A 25,268-nucleotide genomic window follows, 5' to 3' on the forward strand; every position below is an offset into this window, starting at 1 on the left:
CCGCGAGAGTTGTGTCTCTAGAATTATACCTTTTGTCTTCGACCAGCCACATCTTTAGTTAGTGATGAGTATACGTACTCATAGCTCTAGGCCACCGTTGGGAGTATTCAAGTTTGAAATCTGTCATCCAACCTTGAAGAGAGTCACTGTGACGGCTGGGATTCAATATCTTGTCTCCCAGCCGCGGAAGTTTCGCGGTGTGCGTTAGAGTTCACAAGAGTACTATAGATTTGGATGCTTGTCGATGTATATGCAGGACAGTAGAGATTCAGTATATACGCGGTACGCGATGGTGGTGTTGATCAAGGGAGTATTCTCGAACCCTCGGTCGTCGGGGGGTTGAAGAAGGATCGGACCCTGAACCCAGTCTGCAAGGAGATACATGGGTACAGCGAGCGTAAATTGTGTTCAGTGATGCAGTTGCTAATGATCGCAGCATGATTTGAGTGATGCAACGAACACTATGATGTTGTGGAGGTGTAAGTAAGGCCGCGAAGAATTGACGCTCCGTGGAGTTTCAGAGTCAGAACTGGTATGGTAGCATGTTGCAAAGTGGAAAGAACTAGTTGTTGTTCAGAGAGAATGTACAGCACGCAAAGCAAATTGAGAAAGTGCAACTTCAGATTACTAGACCGAAGTCGTAAAGCAGAAGTCAAAGAGGAAAGGAGCTAGTCACATTGAAACGACAAATAGGGGGAGATTTAGAGAAAAAAATCATCTGAGGTTGAAACACTATGTATAGCTAAATGAGAAACTGGTTGGCCTGTCGTACTGTAAAGTCCAAATTCATAAGGAACTAAGCCATGATCATGAGCCTCTCCAGGAGAATATTAAAAAAGCAAACGAAAGTCATCCGTCTAGCTAGCCGACACCTGTATCGTTGCAAGCAAGTCGCGAAACATGAGCAATGGAAAGAGGAAGGAAAAAAGAAAGCCACACAAGGCGGAAGAGTGAAAGAAGAGAACAAGATACAAGAGTCAGCAACAAGACCTTCACTCAGCCCAAGCAAGAGCCATGTCTCTCACTCTGTGATGATGTCCTCCTCATCTCAGGAATAGGGTGTGGGAGCCGCAATTGACCTCAGCCCAAGGCAACCACTGCCTCTCAGCATCCTAGCATGAGCACCCTTCCGCTGCTTTTTTTGCAATTTTGTTATTGTTTAGATCTGAAGACCTTCTTGGATGAGCTTGCCAAGTTCCTGTGCATGAGGCTCCTTCATCATGGTGAAGTGGTTGCCGCCCATAACGCCAAACTTCATCTCATTGCCGCAAAGCTGAGCCCAACCGTTGTCAGCAAAGTCGGTGCGGTGGTTCAAGAGCCAGGTCATTGGTGCAGGGTCCTCCTCCTCAGCTGGTGGGGGGCGAGGGTCACCAGGGTTACCAGCAACACCATCACGGCACCAGATAGCGTAGGTCTTGATAGGCTTCAACGAGGGTTGAGGATCGTAGTCAGAGAGCGAACGAATGGCGGCGCTGAAGTGAGGAAGCAGCCACTTGGGAGTCTTGGACGGGTCACCGGTACCAAGGAGTCCAATCTCGTTGAAGAAGACGTGGAGACGCTGGGGAAGAGGTGCAAGGTTGACGGGGCAAGGAGAGTCAAGAAGAAGCAGGCGCTCGACTTCTTCACCGTTGGCGAGCAGAGCCTGAGCGACAGCGTAGGCGATGACACCACCAGCAGACCAACCACCGATGATGTAGGGCCCTTGAGGCTGGCGTCTCTTAATCTCAGCAAGGTAGAGGAGAGAGACAGTCTCAATACCACAAGTCCAGTCGGTGGGGTTCTTCATGAAAGGGCAGTTGAGTCCAAAGGCAGCGACATCAGGACCGATGTTAGGGATGCTGACATAGGATGTAGCAGAACCGGAACCGTCGGGCAGGAAGAAGATCTTCTTGGTGGCAATCTTAGCATTGCCCTGGAGGAGAACTGAGGTTGCGGCGGGGAACTTGGAAAGATCGGTAAGCTTGGCGTTGACTTTGTCAAGTTGAGGCGAGGTCTGCTTTGCGGCCTTTGGGGGAGCAGGAGCAGCCTTGGCCTTGGGCTTTGGGCGCATACCGAGAGCATTCTCAATGTCCAAGATGGTAGAGTTGGTGGAGAGGAAGGTTGAGGGAAGATCAATACCAGTCTTCTCGCGAAGTTCACTGAGAATGGTCAAGCTCATCAAAGAGTCCATACCAAGCTCAGAGAGGTCTGCCTCGTCAGTAAGCTCGGAGCTATCAATGCCCATCTCCTGGACAATGATGTGGCGAGCCAGGCTGACTTCACCGACCTCGGAGTCAGGTATCTCACGAGTAGGAGAGTCAATGTCGGGCTTTCCTGCATCACTGGGAGCAGTGCTAGGTGCAGAGCTGGCGGGAGTGCTGAGGTCATCCTCGTAAGGAGTGGCGATGTCTGAAGGCTCAGACTCATCCTCAGAGTCGTCCTCAACCGGGCCGACATTTCCATCGAACTGGGAGAAGTACTTCTTCATCTCACCAACGGTAGGGTAGTCGGTGAAAAGAGTAGAGCTGATCTCCATGTCAAGGTCCTCTCTGAACTTGGCAGAGATGGTCAAGGACATGAGGGAGTCGACACCGAGGTTCTCGAATGCAGCCTCGTCCACAAGCTCGGATTGCTCAACATCGGTCTCGGTAGCAATGATTTGCATAACACGAGAAGTAATGGTAGCACCCTGAGGCTTCTTGGCGGCGACCTTCTTGGGAGCCTTGGCAGCCTTGACGACAGGCTTGGGGGCCTGAGCCTTGGGAGCGGCAGCCTTAGGGGCAGCAACTGCCTTAGGTGCGGCAGCGGGAGCAGCAGGGGCAGCAGCCTTGGCGGGTGCGCCAGCCTTCTGAGGAGGCAAGAAGACGTTCAAGACACGGCGAGGGATCTGCTGGAACTTGAGACCACCGCAGACGGCAACGATGTCATCTCCCTCCATGATGTAGACATCACCTTGGTAGATGTTGCCAGGCTTGGGAAGCATGCGAACGTAAGAGCGGTAGTTGCCCTCAGGAGTCAGCTGCTTGGAGATTCTCATAGAACCCCAGCCGTGAGAGATGCAGACGTTGTTGTCAGAGTCGATCAGGTCAGTAGCGTTGACAATGAAACCTGAGATGTGGCACATGCTGTCAATCTGGTAAGGTGCTTGGTACCAGTCGCCGTCGTTGGGGCCATTCTGGAACTTGACGGATGCAGTAGCCTCAGTGGTCTGGCTGTTGACAATGACCTCTTCCATACCGCGGTACTTCTCGTTGTAGTTGACAAAGCACTTGAACAGCTTGTAAGCCATACCGCGCTGCATGACGTGGGCCTCCTGAGTCTTGGTCTTAGCCTTGAGGACATCGACTTGAGACTTGACCATGAAGTTGATACGCTCCCAGTCCTCGTTCCAGGAGTTGATGTCCTCGAACTTGACAAGACAGTGAGCATGGTCCTGGATGAGCTTGCCATCGGGAGTGACACTTCTGAACTTCAGGTGAGCGACACCCTCGTCGAGGTCAGCCTTGGCCTCGAGTTGGATGTGCTGACCTTCAGCAGGCTGCTCCATCTTTGCGATGAATGGCTTGGGGACCTCCATCTCGCAAACATTCATGCCAATCTTGGGAGCAGAGGGTCTGAGCTGCTTGTAGAGGTAGTCGCAGACAGTCAATGCCATGTCGGCGTACAGGGACGAGGGGCACAGAGCAGTGTCGTTGACCTGGTGACCAATGACAGCCTGGAAGAGCTTGGGCTCGGCAACGTTGGACTGGATGACAACGGTACCAGAGTTGGCCTCAAATTCCTCGTGGACGACTTTCTGGCACGAAGTGGAGAGACGCTTAACAGGCTTCTCGACGGCAGGGGCAGCTTGAGGAGCAGCCTCAATGGTCTTCTGAACCTCGCGAGGAGCCTCGCCCTTGGTAAGCGTCCAGTTGTTGTGGTAGTCGAGCCAGTACTTCTTGTTGTCGAAAGAGTAGGTAGGCAAAGGAAGAAGCTCCTGAGCAGCGTTGAACTCACGGTGGTACTCATCGAAGTTAATCTGGACACCAGCATTGAAGAGAGCGCAGACACTGGTGGCAATGGTCTTCCAGGGGTCCTCGTTGCGACGAAGCGAGGGAGCAGTGACGGTGGCACCGACAGAGGCCTTGACCATGCCCGAGCAGACGGGGTGAGCACCAACCTCGAGCCAAGCAGTCTTCTCATCGAACATCTTCTCCTTCTGACCAGTGGTCAGAGCGGTCCAGAAGTTGACAGTCTCCCTGGCGTGTCTAGCGAGGTAGTCTGGGCCAATAATGCCAGCCTCACGAATGACATCGCCAGACAGAGGAGAGAGGACAGGGACGACAGGCTTGTTGAAGGTGACAGAGGAAGCAACCTTCTTGAAGGACTCGAGGATAGGGTCGACCTGGGCCGAGTGGAAGGCGAAGGGAACATTGAGCTTAGTGGCTTTGAAGCCACGAGCGGAAAGGGCTTCGTTGGCAGCACCAACGATCTCGCCACTGCCGCAAAGGACAGTCTCCTCAGGACCGTTGATGCAAGCAATCTCGGTCATCTTAGAGCCGAGAACATCACGAATGGCTTCGGCGCCACCCTTGACAGCGAGCATACCATGAGTGTGAGGGGTGCAGTCCTTAACAAGGAGCTCAGCACGGCGACCAACAAGGGTGATCATATCGCTGGCAGAGATGACACCAGCGACGTGGAGAGCAGCGTACTCGCCCAAGCTGTGGCCGATGACAGCGGTAGGAGTGACGCCCCACGAAGCCCACATACGAGCGAGAGCAACCTGAATACAAGCCATACCCAGCTGAACCTTGACGGGAGAGAGAGTAGCAACATCAGTGCCGTCAAGTAGCTCAATGAAAGAAGGCAGGCCCTGGATGGTGGCCATGTTGTCGAGCTGGTTAATGTCATCACGGAAAGACTTGAGGTCTTGGTAGAGCTTCTGACCAAGAGCAGTGTACTGCGAGCCCTGTCCGGTGAAGCAGAAGGCAGTCTTTGTGGGAACCATGGGGACGGGGCTGTAAGTGTCCTTGGTCTGGGCCTGAAGAGCATCGCTGACCTTGGCAATATCAGCAATGGGGAAAGCAATGCGGTAGTTGTGCTGGATACGACGGGCAGTCGAAGTGTAAGACAAGCTGGGAAGAGTAGTCTCGGGGTTCTCGCGGAGGTACTCCTGTAGACGCTGGATGTTGTTCTTCAAGGCAGCAATTGAACGGGCAGTCACAGTGACGGGGAGAGTGCCTCTGGGGTCAACAGCCTTAGGAGCCTCACGAAGAGGACCATCCTCGAGAAGGATGGCGGTGTTACCACCAGCAGCGGAGAAGTTGTTCAGGAAGATCTTGCGCTTCTCAGCACCGTTGCGGGGGAAGTCAATCTGCTGCTGAGGGATGTGGACATTGCGGTCCTTCAAGTCCTTGGGGAAAGTCTTGTTGATCTCACCCTTGATACCAACGTTGGCAGGAATGGCGTTCTTCTTCATCATCATCAAGACCTTGCAGAGGGAGTTGATACCAGAAGCAGCTTCGCCGTGACCAATGTTGGCCTTGATGGCGCCGAGGTGGAGCTTCTGCTCAGGCTTGCGCTGACGGTGACGAGGAGCGAAGACGTTGGTGACTGAGGTCATTTCAATACCATCACCAGCCTGAGTACCAGTACCGTGCATCTCAACGTAGCTGATCTCGTGGGCATCGACACCAGCGTTGGCGAGAACCTTCTTGTAAAGGAACTCTTGAGCACCAGCGTGAGGGTGAGTGATAGAAACAGCCTCAGCAGAGTGGTTGGTAGCAGCGCCAAGAATGCATCCGAGGATGTTGTCCTTGTCGGCAAGGGCATCCTCGTATCTCTTGAGGACGACGGTACCACAACCATCGCCACGACAGTAACCATCAGCAGCGTTGTCATAAGTCTTGCAAGAACCTGTCTTGGATAAGAACTGACCCTTGGAGAGACCGGAGAAAATGTCAGGGTTGGTAAGGACGTTAAGACCACCAGCACAGGCAGTGTCGCAGTCACCAGCCCACAGCGAAGTGCAAGCAAGCTGGATGGCAGCCAAGGACGACGAGCAAGCAGTATCGATCGAGAACGAAGGACCGCTGAACTTGAAGTAGTAGTTGATGCGACCGGGTGCGAAAGCACGCACACCACCAGTGATAAAGTAGGTGTCGACGTTCTCGGAGGCGTTAATTTCACGCCAATCGTCAGAGGTCTGACCGTAGAAGGTACCGATGCGGTGAAGCTTGGTGGACGGGGTACGGTTGGGGACGTAACCCGATTGCTCAAGTGCCTCGTAAGCGGTGACAAGAGCCAAACGACCCATAGGATCAGTTTGAGCGGCCTCGCGAGGAGACATGTTGAAGAAGCGAGGGTCGAAAAGACCAGGCTCGTCAATGAAACAACCATAAGGGGTGTGCGACTTGTTCTTGCCCTTGCCAGAGGGGTCACAGTGAGCGTCGGCATCGAAACGGTCAGAGGGAATCTTGCGGTGAACATCGAGACCCTTCTCGAGAAGTTCCCAGAGAGCCTCAGTGCTGGCAGCGCTGGGGAAACGACCAGACATACCAACGATGGCAATCTTGTCGTTCTGAGTGCGACCGTGAGAGGCATCAGTGACGGCAGATTCCCAGGCAGAGTGGTCAACAAGAGAGACTGAGGCCTGACCGCCGGCTTTGATGGCCGAGACGAGACTGTTGGACACGTTGCTGACACCAATGCAGAAGACCTTGGCGGAAGCGTTGGTGTTGGCGGTGATCTGCGAAACACTCTCCTCGAGGAGGTTGTTCCAGCCGACAGGGGATCTGAGCATGTCATTCAGGGACAGCTTGAACAGCTCGAAGGTGTTCTCGGCAATGTGGCACATGCCAGATGAGCCAGAGTGGACCAACGAACGAGGCTGGTAAGCCTGGAGGAGCTTGGCAGACTCCTGGCCGATGATGGCCTCAATGTCGGCACTGCTGTAGAGGTGCTCAGCGTGGTAAGGAGCGTAGACGGGAATCTTGACGCGGTTGTTCTTGCGAACAACCTCGGACTCCTCAAAGAAGCGCTTGGTAGTGGTAGGAGGACCGCTGATAGTGATGGCCATGGTGCTGACAGCGCTGATGTAAGCGTGGCTAGTGGTGGGAATACCAGCAGACTCGTGGAAAGCGTTCAGAGCCTCCTTGGCGGACTGCTCGTTGATGCCAGTGACAATAGTAGACCAGCATTCTCTGGACATGAGGTCCTGACCCAAAGCAGTTCTGGCTTCATTGACGCGAACACCAGCGCGGAAGGCAATACGAACGGTCTCGACACCAATAGTGACGAGCTCGTCAAGAGTTCTGGCCGAAGCGACGGCGGCAGCGGCGAGCGATCCAGTGCAGAGAGCAAGAATGCGGGTATTGGCAGCAGGAGGAAGCTCGCTGGTCTTCTCGGAGAAGTATCCGATGTAGTGACCGAGCTGAGCGATAGTGACCAGGGCACTCTCAAGATGAGGAAGCTTCAGCCCCTTCTCGTAGTAGAGATCGACCAAGTTGTTGAGGGTCATGAAATCCGGAATGGCATCGCGTTGAGGGCGAGAGAGTTGGGCAATTTCTCCGCGCAGAGCAACGACGGTGCGCTCCAAGAAGTTAAGAACAAGAGCATTCTTGGTTCTCAGGACGACCTTGCGGAGCAGAGGGTACTGCTCGGCGGTCTGGTCGCCGAAAAGAAGAACGTTAGACATTGTGATGAATTGAAGCTGACTTGCAGTACAGTTGATGAATTAGGCTGATTCGTTGATGATATGGTTGAAGAACGATAGTGCTGAAAGTAGTCGATATTCGGATGACTTGGCTAAGGTCAACAGAATATGGTTTGGCGGAGAATGAGGGTTGGATTAAGGCGATAGTATACTCTGGCTGTGAGCGATACTATGCAATGAAACGAAATGTAAATTACTCGAGATGTGGGCTGGACGTCTCGAAGTAACAAGAGAGGATGGCTTGGATGAGGAAAAGAGACACAGAGCTTGGGAACGAGGAGGGTATATATTGTCAGTTTGAGTTGGGAGCTCAAATAATGTCCGAAGGTAAAACTACTCGCATGAGATCGAGCGATTGTGTATGGAGACCACTAGTACCGGCAGCGGATCTTCGCGAAGCACTGATACTGCGAGGCTACGATGACCACCTTACAGCCGGCGGAACGTGTACAGCTAGCCTTGATCCATGTTCCTGACGTGAGGAGAGTGATGTCTACAAACAGCGGAATTCCGCAGAGGGTCCACTTGGGCGGTATGGAGACTAGCCAGCAGAATGCCATGCAGAGTCGCAGGAATCTCCGACCATACTATTGATAGGCGCAGGGAAGCGAGCCCGACTGAGTTCAGCGGTTGGGTAGCGTCAAGTCGAAACCAGATAAGAAACGTGAGACGATGCTGGGTTACAGCGATCTGATGTGTGGAGAGCCGCGACTCGAAGTCCGTATTCCCTTGCTTTGCTGCTCGAACCAGTAAGGCCCCGATCGACAGAAATAGAGAAAGCTCAGCAAGGTTGCAGAACATGCAGTAAGTGACTATTGCAACCGCAGAGATGCCACTAAACTTACTGTTGGGTCCGGAATATTATTGGTACGTCCGACATACTTACGGATCGTGCATGGTCGTGAACGTCAAGCCCGCTGCCAGACAGATGTTGCCACCGGAGGTTTACTAGTCCATTATGCGATTTGAACATGAAAGACACAGCTTGTGTGCATTTGGGCCAACCCTAACGCCGTGGGTCGCAGCTGGCCTCAGTGATAGGATTGTGGATCGCCGTTCCAGAAACCTCGCCCAGAGCTGTGTGAGGTGGGCTGAATGTTGGAAGTACAGTACGGTCCATCATGTCGCATCATCATGTCAGAGAGACGGATTTAGATTGGCAACACCAGGCTGAAGGCAGAGCACACGCTTTCGATCTGCTATACGATACGACACCTTCGACAGCGGAAGCTGTAGGAGCTCCTGAGGCGGCCAGTGTTTTGTGGGGTCTATGAATGGCACGGGGATTTTGACAGTGCGCGCCGCGTCGGAACCGTGGAAGCATCATCCAATAATGAATCGTGCCTGCCTGCCCGGCTTGCCGTAGCTTGGCACCCGGCAGCTTTCTCGCACGTTGCTGTCTCGACATGTCACAACATCTTGAGCAACACCAGTGTATTCTACAGCTAACCCAACCGACAAACAGGCTGGTTGGAAGTCTACAACTTGTGCTCGAGAAACACATGGCAGGTATATCATCTCACATCAGACAGTTGCGTGTTCTGCCTGGACCCTGAAGGATTTATTACCGTGTTCACCCTCAGCAAGCCTTGTGCACCCTGGCTCTTTGCTAAGCATTATCTATTGTCAGAGCAGTCAGTCTCGACTTTTGGCCATGCTCGGATTCCATATTTATTGTCTGGCCGTGTTGATGCTCGCTTCCCCATTATGCAGCGTGCAGAACCACATCCAAGCTTTATTCGGTGTCTTGCGAATTCGAGAAGAGTGCGATCTCGTGCAGAATCGAAACGAGACCGTGCCAACTTCGCGTGTCTATGTCTCCTTAGACTCGATGCCCTTGCGACCAGTGGTCCGGGCTCCTCGACAGTAACAGTAAACTCAACTCTGACCCGCGTTTCATCAATTCATGGCTCGTGCTCGAAAGCAGCGACACTTCCAAACCAGAACCTCTGAACATTCTGTCAGTTGTTTCCGAACTATTCTCAGCTACAATTAGGTATACTGAATTCCAGCACTGTGCTCCTCAGGAGAGGTCAAGGGTTCTCAAACGACTGAGCTAAATTCGACATATGCTTGGGCCAGCGCTGACTCTAACAGACCGAGCACTTACCATGCGACTGACAAAGGCCCAGAGTCTGCTTCTGTGTAGGTTCTGCGTGGCGGTTATTTGTCAATTCAACGGATCGTAAGAGGCGCGTTGACCTTGCATAGAGCAAGATTGTTTATGACACCCATATCAAGCCTCATGCGACCAACCGAGATGTGCATGGGTAGGACGGTATATCACGATTGGCTTCAATGTCGACTGAAGCAAAATGAGTGGACTGGCAGATCACGCAGCAGATCTCCGAGAAATGGATGATTGTCGTCTTTGTTCGTCATTGACTTTCTAGCTCTTCCTCGTCCGTTGAACTTCACGTGAAGTCGCATTATCCCGCAACAATATCGCGCAACCATATCTGTTAAACCAAAATTGAGGTTGAGAGCGCAGACTTTGCAGGGGAAAATGCACAATGACTCGAAGTCGAGTTCTAAGCGTCATCGTTCTGGCCTCGAGCCGCATACAAACGTATTGACACCAGGGAGACCCTGACTTGTAGCCCAACCACACCTCTAAATGTCAAGTCAAGGTCGGCTACAGTAACTACACTACTTGCAGAACAGAGCTATCAGCCGAGCACGTCTCTAGATACTGATTGTTGGGTCAGAGGTTGTACGAGGTAACAAGCGGTCAGGACAGTGCTCGATATCGCATGCTCCAGCACGTGGCAGGTGACCTTGGAATGCAACACGCTCCTCGTTGGAAGGTCGTACACGATCATATCACGGCATCATAGAATGGACCTTCTCACGTTTTCATGGACGCAGTGCAACCTCAGGGACCCGAAACATAGGAATGCGGGTTCTCTTATATCGCTCTGGGACCGACTCAATAGCACAGGCACGAGGCGTGTCGTGCAACACACCATGCGAGTGGAATCTGGTATGCTGGATGCCGTGCTCGGTACTATGACACGCGCACGCGCGTGCCTTCTGTGTGAGGATTCACTGCGCTGGCATTGATCTATTTTGGGCTGCTCACCTCGGTGGACATACTTGAAGGCATTGAGCTGTATTCCCAAACCGAATCCAGTATACGACAACGATGGATGCTCGTACTTGCAGCTTTCGGGTATTTTCCTCAAATTGCTACACATCCATATGTACCTCACTCATGCATATAGATCAGCGGATTATTTATGAGGAGGATCAATCCATTAGGCTGTGCGACCGCTGATCGCTGAGACCGTCATCTCAAGTAACTCATCTGCAATGCCTCGTAAAGACTTAGTAGGATGTCAACCCAATATTAGAGAGAAAGGGGCGGCTTTGACGAACACGAGCCAAGGAGAGGGGAAATGGTATTCGAGAAGGGCAGACGTAGCCAGCTGTAAGCACCACCAACATCGAGGATCCCTTTCGAGCGTCTGCAGGTTACTGGTAGGAGGATTTCAACAAATGAAATACGAGCATCCGCTGCTCTCTTGGCATGACAGCTGCTGAAGAGGAAAGCCTGATTGGAGACGTACCAATACTTGGCTTAATGAAGGCCCATCCATTGCTTATCCGCCGGTACAGAGCAAGGTACATGCATATAGCCTTATGCATATGCGGGTAAAGGCGATGATTCCCTGCTCATCCCCGTGAAGCATGCGATTGCAAGCCAGCTCAGCGAGATGTCAGCAATTCGCCAAATCAATGAAGGCATGTTATCACTGCCTAGAATGTGTTGTAAGCGTTCGATAGGTTACCAGAAAAAAAAGGGGGTCGAGTAAGCGACCAAGACTGGAGAAAGGGCAAGGGACGCCGGACATTTTTGTCGAAGGAATGTCGTGTTGCGCAAGCAGGTTTGGATTGTGGCTTGTGGCCAGCTTTCTGCTTCCGGGCGAAAGCAAGCGTGCCCGGTTCGTTTGGAAGCACAATATGTTTTTGCTGACATGTGCAAAGGCAGATATGCATAGCGTGGACAATATCAGCTCGAGGTGACGACCATTTGTTGTTTGTTGAGGACAGGTGGTCGGCGCGCGCTGCGGCACGTTAGACTTCCGCGAAGCTCTCCGCAGATCTCTTGTGTTTTGTTTGGCGGAGAAATGCTCCATCACCAAGACCGAAAGACTAATCAGCTAAGGCTTCTCGACTAGTTTTCAAATATTCGCCGGTTGAAGATCACCTTGGTGTAAAATCTGGTAGAAACAGATCTATCGTGAGCCGGTTGCCGTGAGCCGTTTCCGGCTCTTGTAGGGTCATCTAGACGTAAACGCTCCTTCCACCCAGAAGACGATACCGTTTACGGCTCGTGGACAAACCCAGGCACGCCCTCGTTTGTTAGCATGTTTGCCATGTTTATGCGGCTGAGAAGCACTGGCTTATTTTGAAAATGCTCCACAATCTCGGCTGAGGTGCCCTCGAATGGCGAGACTCGAGAGCGAAGTGTAAGTTATGCTCAATCCCTTATGGACGACACATGAGGGATTCTTGGGGACAGGGTTCTCGCCTTTGCATGAACTGTTGAGCTTCAAGTGATTTGTGTTCGTATGATAGCGGAAGGCTGAACCAAGCTATGTGTCTATGAGCGAAGGGGCTTTTGCCGGAGTGTTTTGGCTCAGCTCTTGTGGTTGGGTTGATCAGATACAAGGGGATTGTAGCGCGCTGGAGTGTACAAGGGAGTCCCTGCGTGTGCGGAGCATTCGACTTCAGCATTGTTCAAGGAGATATTGCACTTGGCGACCAACAATCGGCGATCGGGTTTCTTTTGACCTTTACCCCAGAGTTGATGTCGACACGAAACATTAGAGCCTCTTCATTTGACGCCGGAGCTTTTTGCGACGACATGCCAGTAACAACAACGTTGAGAAAACGGATGTTCATCAACGGTGGAGTGGTGAAAGTGTATCTTTGGACACACCCGATATAGACTAGTCCAAAGCTTGGCCGGAGATCTCTTGGGAAATCCTTGCACGCCTTGATGAAGGACGACCCCGGCGGCTGAGGCCTGACTAGCAGATCTAGAGTACGCTAGTAAGATATAGTGGCTATGCCGTAAGCACTTCTGAATGGCTCACGGAAGATAAATCTACAGCCCTGTTGGTTGTATATGTTCACCGTGCTACAGGGGCAGGTACAAGCAAGATCGTCGGATTACTGGATGATGTTGCTCAGGCTGCCCTTGAACGACCAGGTGTCACTGTCGAGGACTGTTTGTACAGAGATCGTCATTGCGCAGACGCACGAGTGCATCACCATTCCACGATGTATGCTCCGTAAAGTTCCATCGCGTCACGAGAAGGTACAAACGGCTCATGACAGAGTGGGGATTGAGAGAGCTTCCGGGGTGCTGCAGGAAGATCGAGCTGCACGTTAGCTGCTCTGCTGCAAATGCCATGCTAGATCCAATCTCTCCGACTGTCGCTTGGATAGTGGCTGATCTGGCGCTCCGTCAAAGGCTCGCACGAATTTGATATTTGGCTACGGCTCCGCTGTGCTACCTTAAACGCGATGTGCTTTCCTGACCTGACTTATGCTGACGCCATGATTGTACAGCGCAGGCCTCGACCCGACGACAGAGCAATATCTATATACGGAGTGGACGCGCCGAGCTTGGCGGGCGTATGCCATAAGCGGCAGCGTTGTGCAGGAAGGTTGACCGTTTTAGGTCTTATCATAGAACACCCGATTGGACTCAAGTCGAACCGCAGTGCCAAGCGCATTCAGATCCGTCTGCTAGGGTCTTGAAGGTGGGTAGGAGAATTTGGAGGCGGGCTGACTCGTGCATACGTTCGACGATAATGGGGCGGTTGGCGTGCGTCGTAGTGTGTGTCTCCGACTGGGGCTTATGCTTTGAGCCCGCATGAAACCATACGAAACGTCGCCCATGATAGCTTGATTATGCACCAAATGCGTTCCGCCCCTGGGACCATATGCCTCGCTTCGCTGGTACTCTAGTCGACAAGTCATGATGTGTCAAGGATCCGCAACCAGCCCCGAGCTCCATGCTCCTCGCCCAGCAGCTTTTAATAATACCATCAGTGTATCCAACTCAGTCAGGCTGGTCCAACACATTAGTAGCACCTCATCTGCTCACCTCTCGCTCTCACTTCTTACCTTTTGTCTCTTTTCTCCTTCTCATATCTTCTGACCTTCCACATTCTAATCTCCTTCGCTTATCATTGCATGTCCGCGTTACCATTGGCACTCTAATTTACCCCTTCGTCTCACAATGGTTTTCTGCACATATTGTGGTCACTCGTTCACCAGGGACGAACATCTCGAAAGACATATTCTCACCCGTATGGCCAATGGTTATGTTCTCCAGAGATGGACCCTTGCTGACCATCTTAGACACAAACGTTAAGCCTTTCAAGTGTTTCACCTGCCACATGTCATTCGCCAGACGGTAAGCCGCATACTGCTTGGCAAGACATTACAGAACTCAGGCTAATTCCATCTCTAGCGATCTCCTTCAAAGACATTACACAGTCCATGGCCGGGACCAAAACCAAGAGATCATCCCTGCTGCCAACGGCATGATCCCCAAGTCAGCCGGCAGAACACCGATTGCATGCAGCAACTGTGCCAAAACGAAGACGAAGTGCGACAAGAAGTTCCCTTGCAGTCGCTGTGCGGGACGTAACCTTCGTTGCACTCTCCGTCCTACTCGTCGCTCATCCAAGAATGCAAACCGCATGGGCTTGATCACAGCCGAGACCATTGCCAGTGGTGTTGCCAATGGTATCCTTCCTCCAGACCAGACTGTCGCTGCTGAGGCCGCCCCCATGCCTGTTGGCTCTCCAAAGTCGGCCGAGAAACACATGCACCAAAAGCCTTCGAGTCCAGGCTCTGGCGTCCCTACAACCATTCCCGAGGAGAAGATTATGAAAGATACCTCTGCTCAATACTTCGAGCAACCAATGTCTAATGGCCACACGTCTCCTGCTCAACAGATTTCACCTCTGGCTACTCCTGACTCAGGATTCATCCAAGGACACATGCCTACTTACGAGGACTTTATGAACGGTACCAAAGAAGACGATGCCAACCCTCGCTTCATGCTTGACTGGGGCCAAATGCCTATGCCTATGGGCTTCGATCATATGGCTCGTGCAGACTTGATGCTTGACCCCAGCATGGGCTTCGACCCGACTCAGTTGTCACTGATGCCACCTACTGAGAACACCCTTACCATCATTCCCGAGATGGCCAGTGCCGGTGCCCCCTTGATCACTCCTATTGAGACACCAAAGGTCGAGCGATCATTCGCCGAAATGGATCTTGGTAACTCAAACAACATGTTCTATGCTCATGCCAGACATATGTCGACGGCGTCAATGATCTCAAACGATGGGCAGGACATTAGAGCTGTCATCGCTGCTCAGGACGGATGGAACGTATTCAGATGTACACCCACCATCCCCTCAAGCTCGTGTCCAACCACCGCCAAGATCAACCTCGAATGTCTGGAGCAGACACTCAAGAACCACGAGGGATGGAGCACATGGACTCCCACCTGGGACGAAGCCGACTTCGCTGGTGGTGAGAACCTGGCTGTCATGCAACTTCATGAAAGCACGCGTGACAAGCTCCTCGCCATCACCCAGACCTTTCTCCACAAGGCTCTCGAAACTCACAAGGAAGGTCAACAAGGTGGTCAGTCTCCGATGTCAAACGGTGGCTCAAACTTCGTTCTTCTGCCCCCAGCCAGAGTCCTCGAGTACTTTCTTCGATCCTACGCCAATGGCTTCGAGAGATATTATTCGTTGACGTCTCGAGGCATTCTCGATGCCAATGAGTTGATGCATTGTTACAACGACAAGGCCTCTAGCCTGTTGGTTCTGATGATGATCGCCCAAGGATCAATGAACATCAGCTCTACTGAGGCCAGATGGCTTGCCGGCGGTCTCACCGAAGCTTGCCGCATCTCGCTCTTTGATCTTATCGAGCGTAACATCACGATGGCTGGCGATCCAATTGCTCTACACTCTGCTCTCCTCTTCACTTCTCAGGCGGCTTGGAGTGGAGACAAGTGGCAGATGGATATCGCCATGGGACAGCGAAGCATGTACTTCCACATGCTGCGACACTCTGGTGTTTTGGACGGCAGATCATTCTCTTCACCTCACATCGACCATCAAGGCAATGCCGACTCTCTGTGGACCGAATGGATCCAGCATGAGAGCCGCAGCAGACTTGTCTACTCCTGGGTCATGATTGATCAGGATCTTGCACTCTTTCATGATACCGCCCCGCTATTCTCTGTGACTGAGTTCGGTGCTCCAATGCCTGACTCTGACCGCTTGTGGCAGGCTAAGAGCGCTCCTGAATGGTCACAGATCTTCGAGCAGGTACATGAGTTCTCCGGTGGCTACTCCTCCCTCGGCTCGGGTGCCCGCCCCATGTCCCTGCACGATCTATTCCGTCACTTCTTAGATGACGAGATGGCTTCGCTTGGCATCGGAATGACGCCTCTTCAGATGAGGTTACTATTACACCCTCTTCAGTCTATGGTCTGTCACTACGGTCAGCTTATGAGCTGTTTCTCCGATTCGCTCTCCTCACGCAACAAGACACGCACTGTCACTGCATCATCGACTAGATGCCGTCTAGAAGAAGTCCAGTCGCTGCTTCAACGCTGGTACGATATGGCCGACCGCTATCTTAAGGTCAACCCTATCTGTGCTGTCATGCAAGCCAACCTTGTCATATTCCATCTCATCAGCCTCAATGCAGTGACCAACTTTTCGGAGATCGAGCGTCTGGCCCGCCGTGAAGGTTTCGACGGCACCTACCAGCAGTTGGTCTGGACCCACAAGCGATGTATCGCCGATGTTGAGGAAGCCGTCTTCCACTGTGGTCAAGTTCTACGCATCATCCGTTCTATGCCCCGCGGCGTGCGTCCTCCATGGTGGGCCGGCGCAATCTACCGCGCGGCTCTTGTGTTGTGGACTGACAGTCTCATCAACAAGGAGACCCCTGCAGCAAACGCTTCTGGAGGCTTCCCCTCGCCGGGACCTACCTTTGCAATTGATGCTTTGCCAGTTGATCATCCTATGGTCGTTCGCTTCTTGAGCAAGCGTGTAGGTCAACCTGCTCTCAGCAAGAGGGACGGTACTCACATTCCAATGGACCATGGTGTCACTGTCCTTGCTCACTGTATTGAGATCATGGACGAAGGCACTTCCAACAGGTTTGTTGATGGTGTCCGCAACAAACTTGATCGTTTGATGAGAAGCTAAATGCTCTCATCTCATGTTTTACGACCTTTTCTTCCCTGTCTTTGTCCAAAATAGATGGCCTTGGTGTTTTAGGCGTTGGTGGGCCTCGTGTCTTGTATTTTTTCCTGTTTTTTGTTTGTTGTTTTGACGATAATGTCTTTGATACCAGATGGGTGGTAATCCCTCGGACCGCAAGGGAAGCGGTCAATGGCGTTTTGTTGTCCTTTCCAATGTTCTGTTTCTCTTCTTCCAGGTAGACCTTGATGCAACATATCCAAGTTGATCTTCCTTGAACTCCTTTCCCCTCCAGTGCCTTCATCTTCTCCCTTGCGTCTGATCATGCTCCATCTCATCTCCTCCCCCTCTTGCATAAGCTATCCTCTGTTTGATGTCCCACAGCAGTATCCCTTTTCGCTTCAGATTCGTGTTGTCGAGGTCATCTGTCGATTTGATCACCACAACAGGTGTTTGAGAAGAAAACAAGCAACTCACAAGTCTCTGAGAAAGGGCGACTTTATAACCACTTCCACGATCGGACAAACCAACATTGTCCGGTGCATGGATCATCAGATTTTGGTTTCTTTCACTCTGACACAGTGTGACGGCCGGTGTTGAAAATAGCAGATCAAACCAACAATGTCCGGAGGTGCACTTCGGAGGTGAGGAGGTCTCGTGTCTAGTATGGTGATCCGGAGTCTGGAGATGGAACAGACCACCTGATCTCAAACCACAACACTGCACTGCACTGCGACTGCCGCCATGCTCTGCTCAATGTGTCTTAAGCTACAGGTAGTATTGAAGGCGATATTGCCATCTGTATTGTTGTGCTGCCTATGCTATCTGAGAAAGCTGTCGAGCTCCTGGGTACGTGATATCTGTACATGTTGCTATTTTGCTCTGCCGGACGGACAACGTCCTTAGCATGCTTTCCCTCCTGCATCTCCTGAAACAGTGTTTCTGATCTCCTAGCTCTTCGGATGTATCGCGTTTGATAGTCGGATTCTGTGAGCCCTTCACCTAAATGCTTGAATAGCATCTCCACTACCCCGTGGAGTCCCGCAAAAAGATCATCAATATGGTGTTGGAGCAGGTTTTCCTACGCGTAGACGTAACGACGATACTCTGAGGCCTCATCCAGAGCTCCGATAGCAATCCATTGGTTATGGCGCTGGTGATGAAGGTTCCAGGAATAGCTGCTGCAGCGGACTGAGCGGGCAGCCGATATGTATCCGGAGCTATAATCACTCTGCATGATGCATGAAGTGCACAATTTTATCCAGAGAAATATGCAACGAGCTCAAGTAGAGTGTGCTTGCTGCAAGTCAGCGTGAAGGAATAGCAGAAGGCCGCGCAATTGTACGTCTGAACAAAAATGCCTTGCAAAACAGCTTACAAGAGTATGCAAGAGGCTGTGTTACTGAAGCTGACAAAAGACCCTGCCACCCCAGGCACAATCTGTTGCTGATTCTCAAGATTTCCAAGGTTCAGTAAGGTCACCTGAGCGTGGTACAGTATCACGTTAGGCGAACATGTTCTCTTTCACTACAGCTAACCAGGGTGATGGTGGTAGTTATTGCTTGGCTCATCCATGCCACGCTGCTGACAAAACAGTACATGCTGTGTCCTCAGCGCTTTCAGTACCATCAAGGTGGAGAAACTCAACAATCTGCTGTAGCATTGCCCTTTTTCATGATGCTCTGGCGAGACCCTCGCGCCGGCAATGGTACCGGTGCTTCCACGACACGAGAAGGAAGCGGCACTTTGAGGCTTGGTCGGCTCGCCTCGAGAGAGCTGAAGCTCAGGAATGCAGATACGAACGCCCGTAAGCAACTCAGGAGACCAAAATCAATAGCGCCTAGCAGGAATCCAGACGACGCAAAAGAGGGGCACAAACAGACAAGCCTCTCAATATTTTGATGCAAGCAACAATAACAAGCGCCCAAAAAGCCATCCTGCTCCTTCATCCTCCTCAACGTCCGAGCCGTGCGACGTGCAAACAAACTTCGGCCTTGGCAAGGTGCAGATAGGAAGATCGGACTGGACCGGTTTACCCCACAGATCACGAAACGGAGCCGCGAAACGGACCACGATTCGTCTTTTGAGCTAGGAGGCTTGTCCGTAGTTGGCAGACGACACGGCCACTACTGCCCGTCCCAGTTTTGGAACCAATCTGAAGCACGAAAGTCTTTTGCCGCACGATAATTCTCCGACAGCCCCACGGCTAAACTTGGACGTTTCGTAACAGACCTGATGCATCAAGTATTTCTGGAATGCTAAGGACAACAAGAGGCACGAATACTTGGCTTGTGAACACACCGCTTCAGATGACTGGAGTCAAGTACAGACGTCTCAACACAGGGTTGTAAATCAGCGAGGTGGACGTATCTAAAGTTTCACCAGCTGTTGCAGTGGTGAGGTAGACGACTGTCTTCGGGAGCATGGGTGCTTTACGACACTTCGGCAATGATCGCCGCCATCCTGCACCCAAGACCAAATGTCCGAAGACTGGCTGGCAAGGGCGTCCGTGCTGAACATCGATTCTGCAGCTGCTCCAGCGCGAATTGCATGCCATGTCGCCTTCTCGGTCGATTGACTGCGTGTAGCCCTGCCGGCCATTGCTTGTTCGATAATGCCTCTCCGAAACTCACACGGACGATTGAGAGCATTTTCGCTCCTCGCGCTTTCGGCGACTTGGTCCGGCGCGAAGATCCCCTTGCACACTTTCGCCTTGTCGCCAATTGAAGCCTAGCTAGCTATCGATGTAGGTTGGTACACTGCTATCTGCTACGCTCGTTGCCCAGTGCTTGTTTGGACCATTGCTTCTACCATCCCCGAGTGGAGCCGTCAGGTTCTATCATTGGGATATTCTCCGAAGATGGCCTCAACACCTCGGTGCTTTCTTGAGAACGAAAGAGCGAGCATCAATGGTATATAGAGGTCTACAATGACCAGGCTAAGTCGTTCTTTTCTCATCATCAATCAACTCCTCTACCAATCTACTGCACAACAAAGCCACTCGCTTCCACCACCTCTTTCCCACTCTTCATAACCCAATCAAATCATCTAAATCACAATGTCTGCTGTTGAGACTTCTCGCTTGGACGGAAAGGTCGCCCTTGTCACTGGCTCTGGTAAGTTCCCTGCCGCATCTCAAAAACATCACCTGCTCTAACACCCATCAACAGGCCGTGGTATTGGCAAGTCTATGGCCATTGAGCTCGGCAAGCGTGGTGCCAAGGTCGTTGTCAACTACGCCAACTCTGCCGACGCTGCCAACCAGGTTGTCGAGGAGATCAAGAAGAACGGATCCGACGCCATTGCCCTCAAGGCCAACGTTGGCGAGGTCTCCGAGACCATCAAGCTCTTCGACCAGGCCGTTGAGCACTTCGGCCAGCTCGACATTGTCTGCTCCAACTCTGGTGTTGTCTCCTTCGGTCACCTCAAGGATGTCACCGAGGAGGAGTTCGACCGCGTCTTCAAGATCAACACCCGTGGCCAGTTCTTCGTTGCCCGTGAGGCCTACAAGCACCTTTCCGTTGGCGGCCGTATCATCCTGATGGGCTCCATCACCGGTCAGGCCAAGGGTGTCCCCAAGCACACCGTCTACTCTGGCTCCAAGGGTGCCATCGAGACCTTCGTCCGCTGCATGGCCATCGACTGCGGTGACAAGCGCATCACCGTCAACGCTGTTGCCCCCGGTGGCATCAAGACCGACATGTACCACGCCGTCTGCCGCGAGTACATCCCCGGTGGTGAGAACCTCTCCGACGACCAGGTCGACGAGTACGCCAAGACCTGGTCGCCCATGCAGCGTGTTGGCCAGCCCGTCGACATTGCCCGCGTTGTCTGCTTCCTCGCCTCCCAGGATGGTGAGTGGGTCAACGGCAAGGTCATTGGCATTGACGGTGCCGCCTGCATGTAAAGGAGTTTCCTCTCTTCCTTCCCCTTCGACGAACAACTTTCATGAAGCAACAGCATGTTTAGTGCCAGGAGCACATGGATGATACAACCCAGTCTTTTCCTTTGTTTTTCTCTCTGATCATGAGCGGATGGCGTTATTACTATAATACGAATGGTAAAAATGGGTTCACGGGTTTTGAATCCATCATACGCAAAGCTATTTTATACTTAGACAGCACAAAAAAAATTGGAGTCTCAGCATTTTGAAAATTACTGATTTGTTCCCTGACCATAACATGCTTGTTTCTTTAACTCGTGTCTGGAGATGACTACTTTGTTATTGACTATTGAGTGTGCTTGTTTCGTGATTAAATCACATGGAAGGCAGAGCCCATACCTCTCGTACCTGCCTTGACACCTTCGCTTACCCATCTCTGCTGAAAGTAAGAAACCCAAACAAGACAAGGAAGTACCAACCCCAATCAATTATCTCACCCTTTACTTCCTTCTTTCTCACCTCCCCCATAACCATTCTACATTCCCTCCAAAAGTTCTAACAAATTCCTCTTCTTTGCATCTTTGATTCTCCGTCTCTTCTTCCCATTCTCCTGTTTCTCTTCTTCTTTTTCTTGTATTCGTTTTCTTCTTTCTGTCTCTATGGTTTTGGTTTTCTCGGTGTCTTGGACCCAACATTCGAGTTCGGAGGTGGAGAAGAGGATGTTTGTTGATGCGTTGGGTGGTTGGCGTCCTAATTGGATGAGGGAGAGTGGTGGTGAGGGTGAAGAGGAAGAGGAGGTGAGGACGGTCGTTATGTACTCATCAACCAAGTCCACAAAGTTCCTACCCGAGGGCTTGGTTTCGAGGGATGTGGATGCGTGGGCGTAAAAGGCTTTACTGCTCACCAATCTTTCGTCAGCATATTCCCATTACCGGAACTTCAGACTTACCTCGTCATCTTCCATCCCTTATCTTTAGCAATCTTCTTCCCTTGTTTAACACAAACTCCGCATCGACTCGTAACCATCATCTCCAAAGCTCCAAACCCATCCAGTTCTCTTAAACTCAGCTCCGTAACACCCAACTGAAACCTCAAAACCAGGTATCTCAAACAAGGAAACGCAGTCCCGTTTCTCGCCTTCTTGTTCCAAAGCCTCATCGTATCGTCGGTGATCATTGAAGTTTGTGCTGTGGATGAGGAAGAGCCATTGATGTGTAGGGATACTAGGTTTGGAAGAGAGGGGAGAATATGGATGGAGGTGTTGTAGTCGGCGATGGTGGAGATGAGTGTGAGAGATGTGAGGTAGATTGCAGGAGGCGCTGAGATTGAAGGGCTGAGGAGGGCGAGGGGGAGGTGGTTGTGAGTTGTTGTTCTGTAGGTTGGAGTTGGTGGAGAGGAAGGAGAGACTTTTGTGAAGATTTGCCAGAGATGTAGGGATTGGAGGTTGCTATGAGAGATTGTGTTAGTGTTTGAGACTCTGCATTGTGGTCTGTCCAAAAGGTGGTAGATGAGTAGCATGTGGTGTGTGATACTATTCTGGACATGCCAGGACGAAATCAGATATGCAGCGATCTCTCCCCGATGACAGGCCTCAACAAGACCAAAGCACCAACACGGTATCCGCAGACCTATCTGAAGGTCCGAGGGGACTCACCACATCCGACTTCTCTCATCTGCTGCTCCAACACCATCATCGTATCGAAAAACACTTGTAAGCAGGGCAACCCTGCCCCTACCACCTCCCATCCCAAACCCCTTCCAGACAACAAACTAAACCAAAACGAAAGAAAAAAGCGTACTCACTTCCTCTGAATCTCCTCCCAGAGCCTTTTCAGCCAAACTTCCGGCACACCCTCCAAACTCTGCACCTCCAGCATCGCTAAATTGTTCAAAAGACACCTCAGAGCCATCGATTCCAAAGCATCAACGCCCATTCCTCTCTCATTCATCGAACATAGAGGAGGAGGTACGCCCACAGATCTATGGAGAAAATCGTAAATTTGTGACGATAGGGGTTTGGAGGCCGTGGAGATGATGGTTTCGTTCCAGGATAGGCCGGAGGTTGTGTCGTGGTGTCGTGTGGATTTTGGCGCCATGGTGAGGGGTGTGTTGTTTTAGTAGGGAGTGTTCATATGATACAGTCAGACAGACGATACCCTGTCGGTAGACGATAGTAGAGGTGTATGTGTTTTGGTCGATCAGTCCAGCTGAATGGCCGTGCTTGGTGTTGAATTCGAGCCCTGTCGTGAGACTGTAACAAAAGTGCTCGTCAAGTTGAGAGCCAGAAATGAGGAGCTCCTATTGCAAAAGATTAAAGCGAGTGTTGGATGACTGTAAGAAGTGCAGCAAATGAAGAGTAAAGCCTCGACAACCTGCGCACACCAAACACATACACAACTCCAGGTAATTTTCGCCTAGCTCAGCACAACAACACGTAAAGATCAGACATATTTGGGTTGCATCAAAATTTCATACTACTTCTAGAGTACAGTATTGTGTAAAAAAAGATCTGGTCGTTACACAAAATCAACGACTAAAGATACCCATAAAATCCCTAATGCCAGAAGAACGCCAGGGTGCCTATCTATGCACCACACAGCTTTTTTTGACTTGCTACATCTAGAGCGAATCACTTAAAGCTCATCGTGCTCGGCGAGGTCACCGTCACTGTCGACGAGACCATCCTTGACAACAGCGGCAGCCTCACCAGCCTTCTCGACAACTGCGTCCTTAACGGCACCAGCGACCTTAGCGGCGACACCCTCGGTGGCAGCCTCAGCCTGCTTGGGCATACCGGCAGTCTCAACATCATCGCTTGAAGCGTCAGCATCAACCTTGTTGCTACCGTTCTCACGGATGAAAGTGGCAAGGTCCTCAACAGTACGGGCACCGCTGTACTCAATAGGCTCACCCTTGCCGTGGGCGGGGAAGAGCTTGATGGTAGGGAAACCCTGAATCTCATCGGGAACATCGTTGGCAGTGGCATCGACCTTGGCGATGGTGACCTTGTTGGAGTGAGGCTTGAACAGTTCACCGAGCTCCTCGTACTTGGGAGCAAGGGACTTGCAGTGACCGCACCAGGGAGCGTAGAACTCAACCAAAACATCCTTGTCGGCGTTCATGACAATCTCGTCGTAGTTCTTGGCAACAATAACAGTGACGGGTCCGTCGTTCTTCTCGGGGATGGGCTCAGACTTGATGCTGGGCTCAACCTTGCCGGCAACAAAGTCGTCAAGGAACTTGGTAATCTTCTTTGTGGAAAGGTCAGTGCCCTCGAAGGGGAACTTCTGGTTCTTCTGGGTGTCCTGGATGGCGAAGGCGGGCCACTTGCCAACCTCGAGGTTGAGGTTACCGGCGTGTTGACCGAAGGCCTTGGCGTCGATGGTAGCAAAGTTGACCTTGCCCTTGTGCTTCTCGGCGACCGACTTGAGGGAGGTAGCAAGAGTCTCACGCTCCTCGGGAGTCTCGGCGAAGATGTAGGCGAGGGGGATACCGGCCTGTAATATAATGTCAGTCACGCGCCTGAATAAAGTCTTTGGAGCAAAACTTACGGCCATGTAGCCAGAGTAGGTCTCAGGGCCGACCTCACCAATCAGAGGAACGGAGGCGGTGTTGGCGAAGGTGGTAATGGCTTCCTTGGTGAACTTCTCCTCGAAGGTGTTCTTACCCTCGTCGAAGCTCTTGTAAAGAACGATCGAGGGCTGCTTGACACCCTCGGCCTTGGCGAGAGCGGCATCGTTGGTGGCACCGAAAAGGAAGTTGTCGCGGAGGCCGTTGGCGGCAGCGGTGAAAGTCTCGTTGGAAGCCTTGTCATCAGCGGCGAAGTAACCGACCAGGACGACCTTGTCGGCGGTCTTGAAGTCCTCAAGGGTGGCCTTGTCGACGATGGAGACGGCGGGGAGGGACTGCTTGGTCATGTATGAGACGATGCTGAAGAATTGTTAGCTAGATTCTCAATCATGCTGAGGTTGTTGTCACGTACGCAGGGGCCTTGCGCTGGCCGCTGTAGGGAGAGACATTGTCGAGGCCTCTGAAGACCTTGAGGGTAGGGTAGCCCTCGACACCGTGGTCACGGCAGAGGTCGGCCTCCTCGGTGCAGTCAATCTTGGCCAGGGCAATGTTCTTCTCCTTGAGGGTTGTAGCGGCCTCCTCGTACTCGGGTGCAAGTGCCTTGCAGTGTCCGCACCAGGGGGCAAAGACTGGGTGTTCTTGTCAGATATGTCCTGATGATATAGTGGAGCAAGAGGCGGTGCTTACACTCTGCGAGGACGAGGTCGTTCTCCTCGACGAAACCCTTGAAGGTGTCCTGCTTAAGGTCGACAACGTCGGAAGCGGCGGCCAGGGCGGCTGCGCCGAGCAGACCCAGAGCTGCGAAGTTGCGCATTGTGATGTGATGTGTGAAGAGGTGAAGGAGAGAGGAGCAAATCAAGGACAAGCACAGTTTGAA

The 25,268-nt window shown here is 51.9% G+C and overlaps 5 protein-coding genes across 5 annotated transcripts; 2 read left to right on the plus strand and 3 right to left on the minus strand.

The window, feature by feature from the left end:
• Positions 1-1,159: 1,159 nt before the first annotated feature.
• M437DRAFT_80141 (polyketide synthase) lies at positions 1,160-7,657 on the minus strand (the record flags this gene model as incomplete). The annotated part of the gene is made up of 1 exon (XM_041027295.1): positions 1,160-7,657. The coding sequence occupies one exon, from the start codon at positions 7,655-7,657 to the stop codon at positions 1,160-1,162; it is 6,498 nt and encodes a 2,165-aa protein (XP_040884519.1).
• Positions 7,658-13,931: 6,274 nt separating this feature from the next.
• Positions 13,932-16,944, plus strand: M437DRAFT_71311 (transcription factor Cmr1; the record flags this gene model as incomplete). Its single annotated transcript, XM_041025655.1, has 3 exons — positions 13,932-14,001; positions 14,054-14,108; positions 14,166-16,944. 3 exons carry the CDS (start codon positions 13,932-13,934, stop codon positions 16,942-16,944), a joined length of 2,904 nt encoding a protein of 967 aa, XP_040884520.1.
• Positions 16,945-19,996: 3,052 nt separating this feature from the next.
• Positions 19,997-20,845, plus strand: M437DRAFT_71312 (ESC reductase; the record flags this gene model as incomplete). Its single annotated transcript, XM_041025656.1, has 2 exons — positions 19,997-20,054; positions 20,109-20,845. 2 exons carry the CDS (start codon positions 19,997-19,999, stop codon positions 20,843-20,845), a joined length of 795 nt encoding a protein of 264 aa, XP_040884521.1.
• A 511-nt stretch (positions 20,846-21,356) lies between these two features.
• M437DRAFT_37432 (uncharacterized protein) lies at positions 21,357-22,917 on the minus strand (the record flags this gene model as incomplete). The annotated part of the gene is made up of 3 exons (XM_041019628.1): positions 21,357-21,717; positions 21,771-22,268; positions 22,625-22,917. The coding sequence occupies 3 exons, from the start codon at positions 22,915-22,917 to the stop codon at positions 21,357-21,359; spliced, it is 1,152 nt and encodes a 383-aa protein (XP_040884522.1).
• Positions 22,918-23,454: 537 nt separating this feature from the next.
• On the minus strand, positions 23,455-25,205 carry M437DRAFT_71314 (disulfide isomerase PDI1 protein; the record flags this gene model as incomplete). The annotated part of the gene is made up of 4 exons (XM_041025657.1): positions 23,455-24,318; positions 24,373-24,751; positions 24,804-25,020; positions 25,079-25,205. 4 exons carry the CDS (start codon positions 25,203-25,205, stop codon positions 23,455-23,457), a joined length of 1,587 nt encoding a protein of 528 aa, XP_040884523.1.
• Positions 25,206-25,268: the final 63 nt, after the last annotated feature.

The sequence above is a fragment of the Aureobasidium melanogenum genome (assembly GCF_000721775.1).
Source record: "Aureobasidium melanogenum CBS 110374 unplaced genomic scaffold scaffold_1, whole genome shotgun sequence".
Lineage (NCBI taxonomy): Eukaryota > Fungi > Ascomycota > Dothideomycetes > Dothideales > Saccotheciaceae > Aureobasidium > Aureobasidium melanogenum.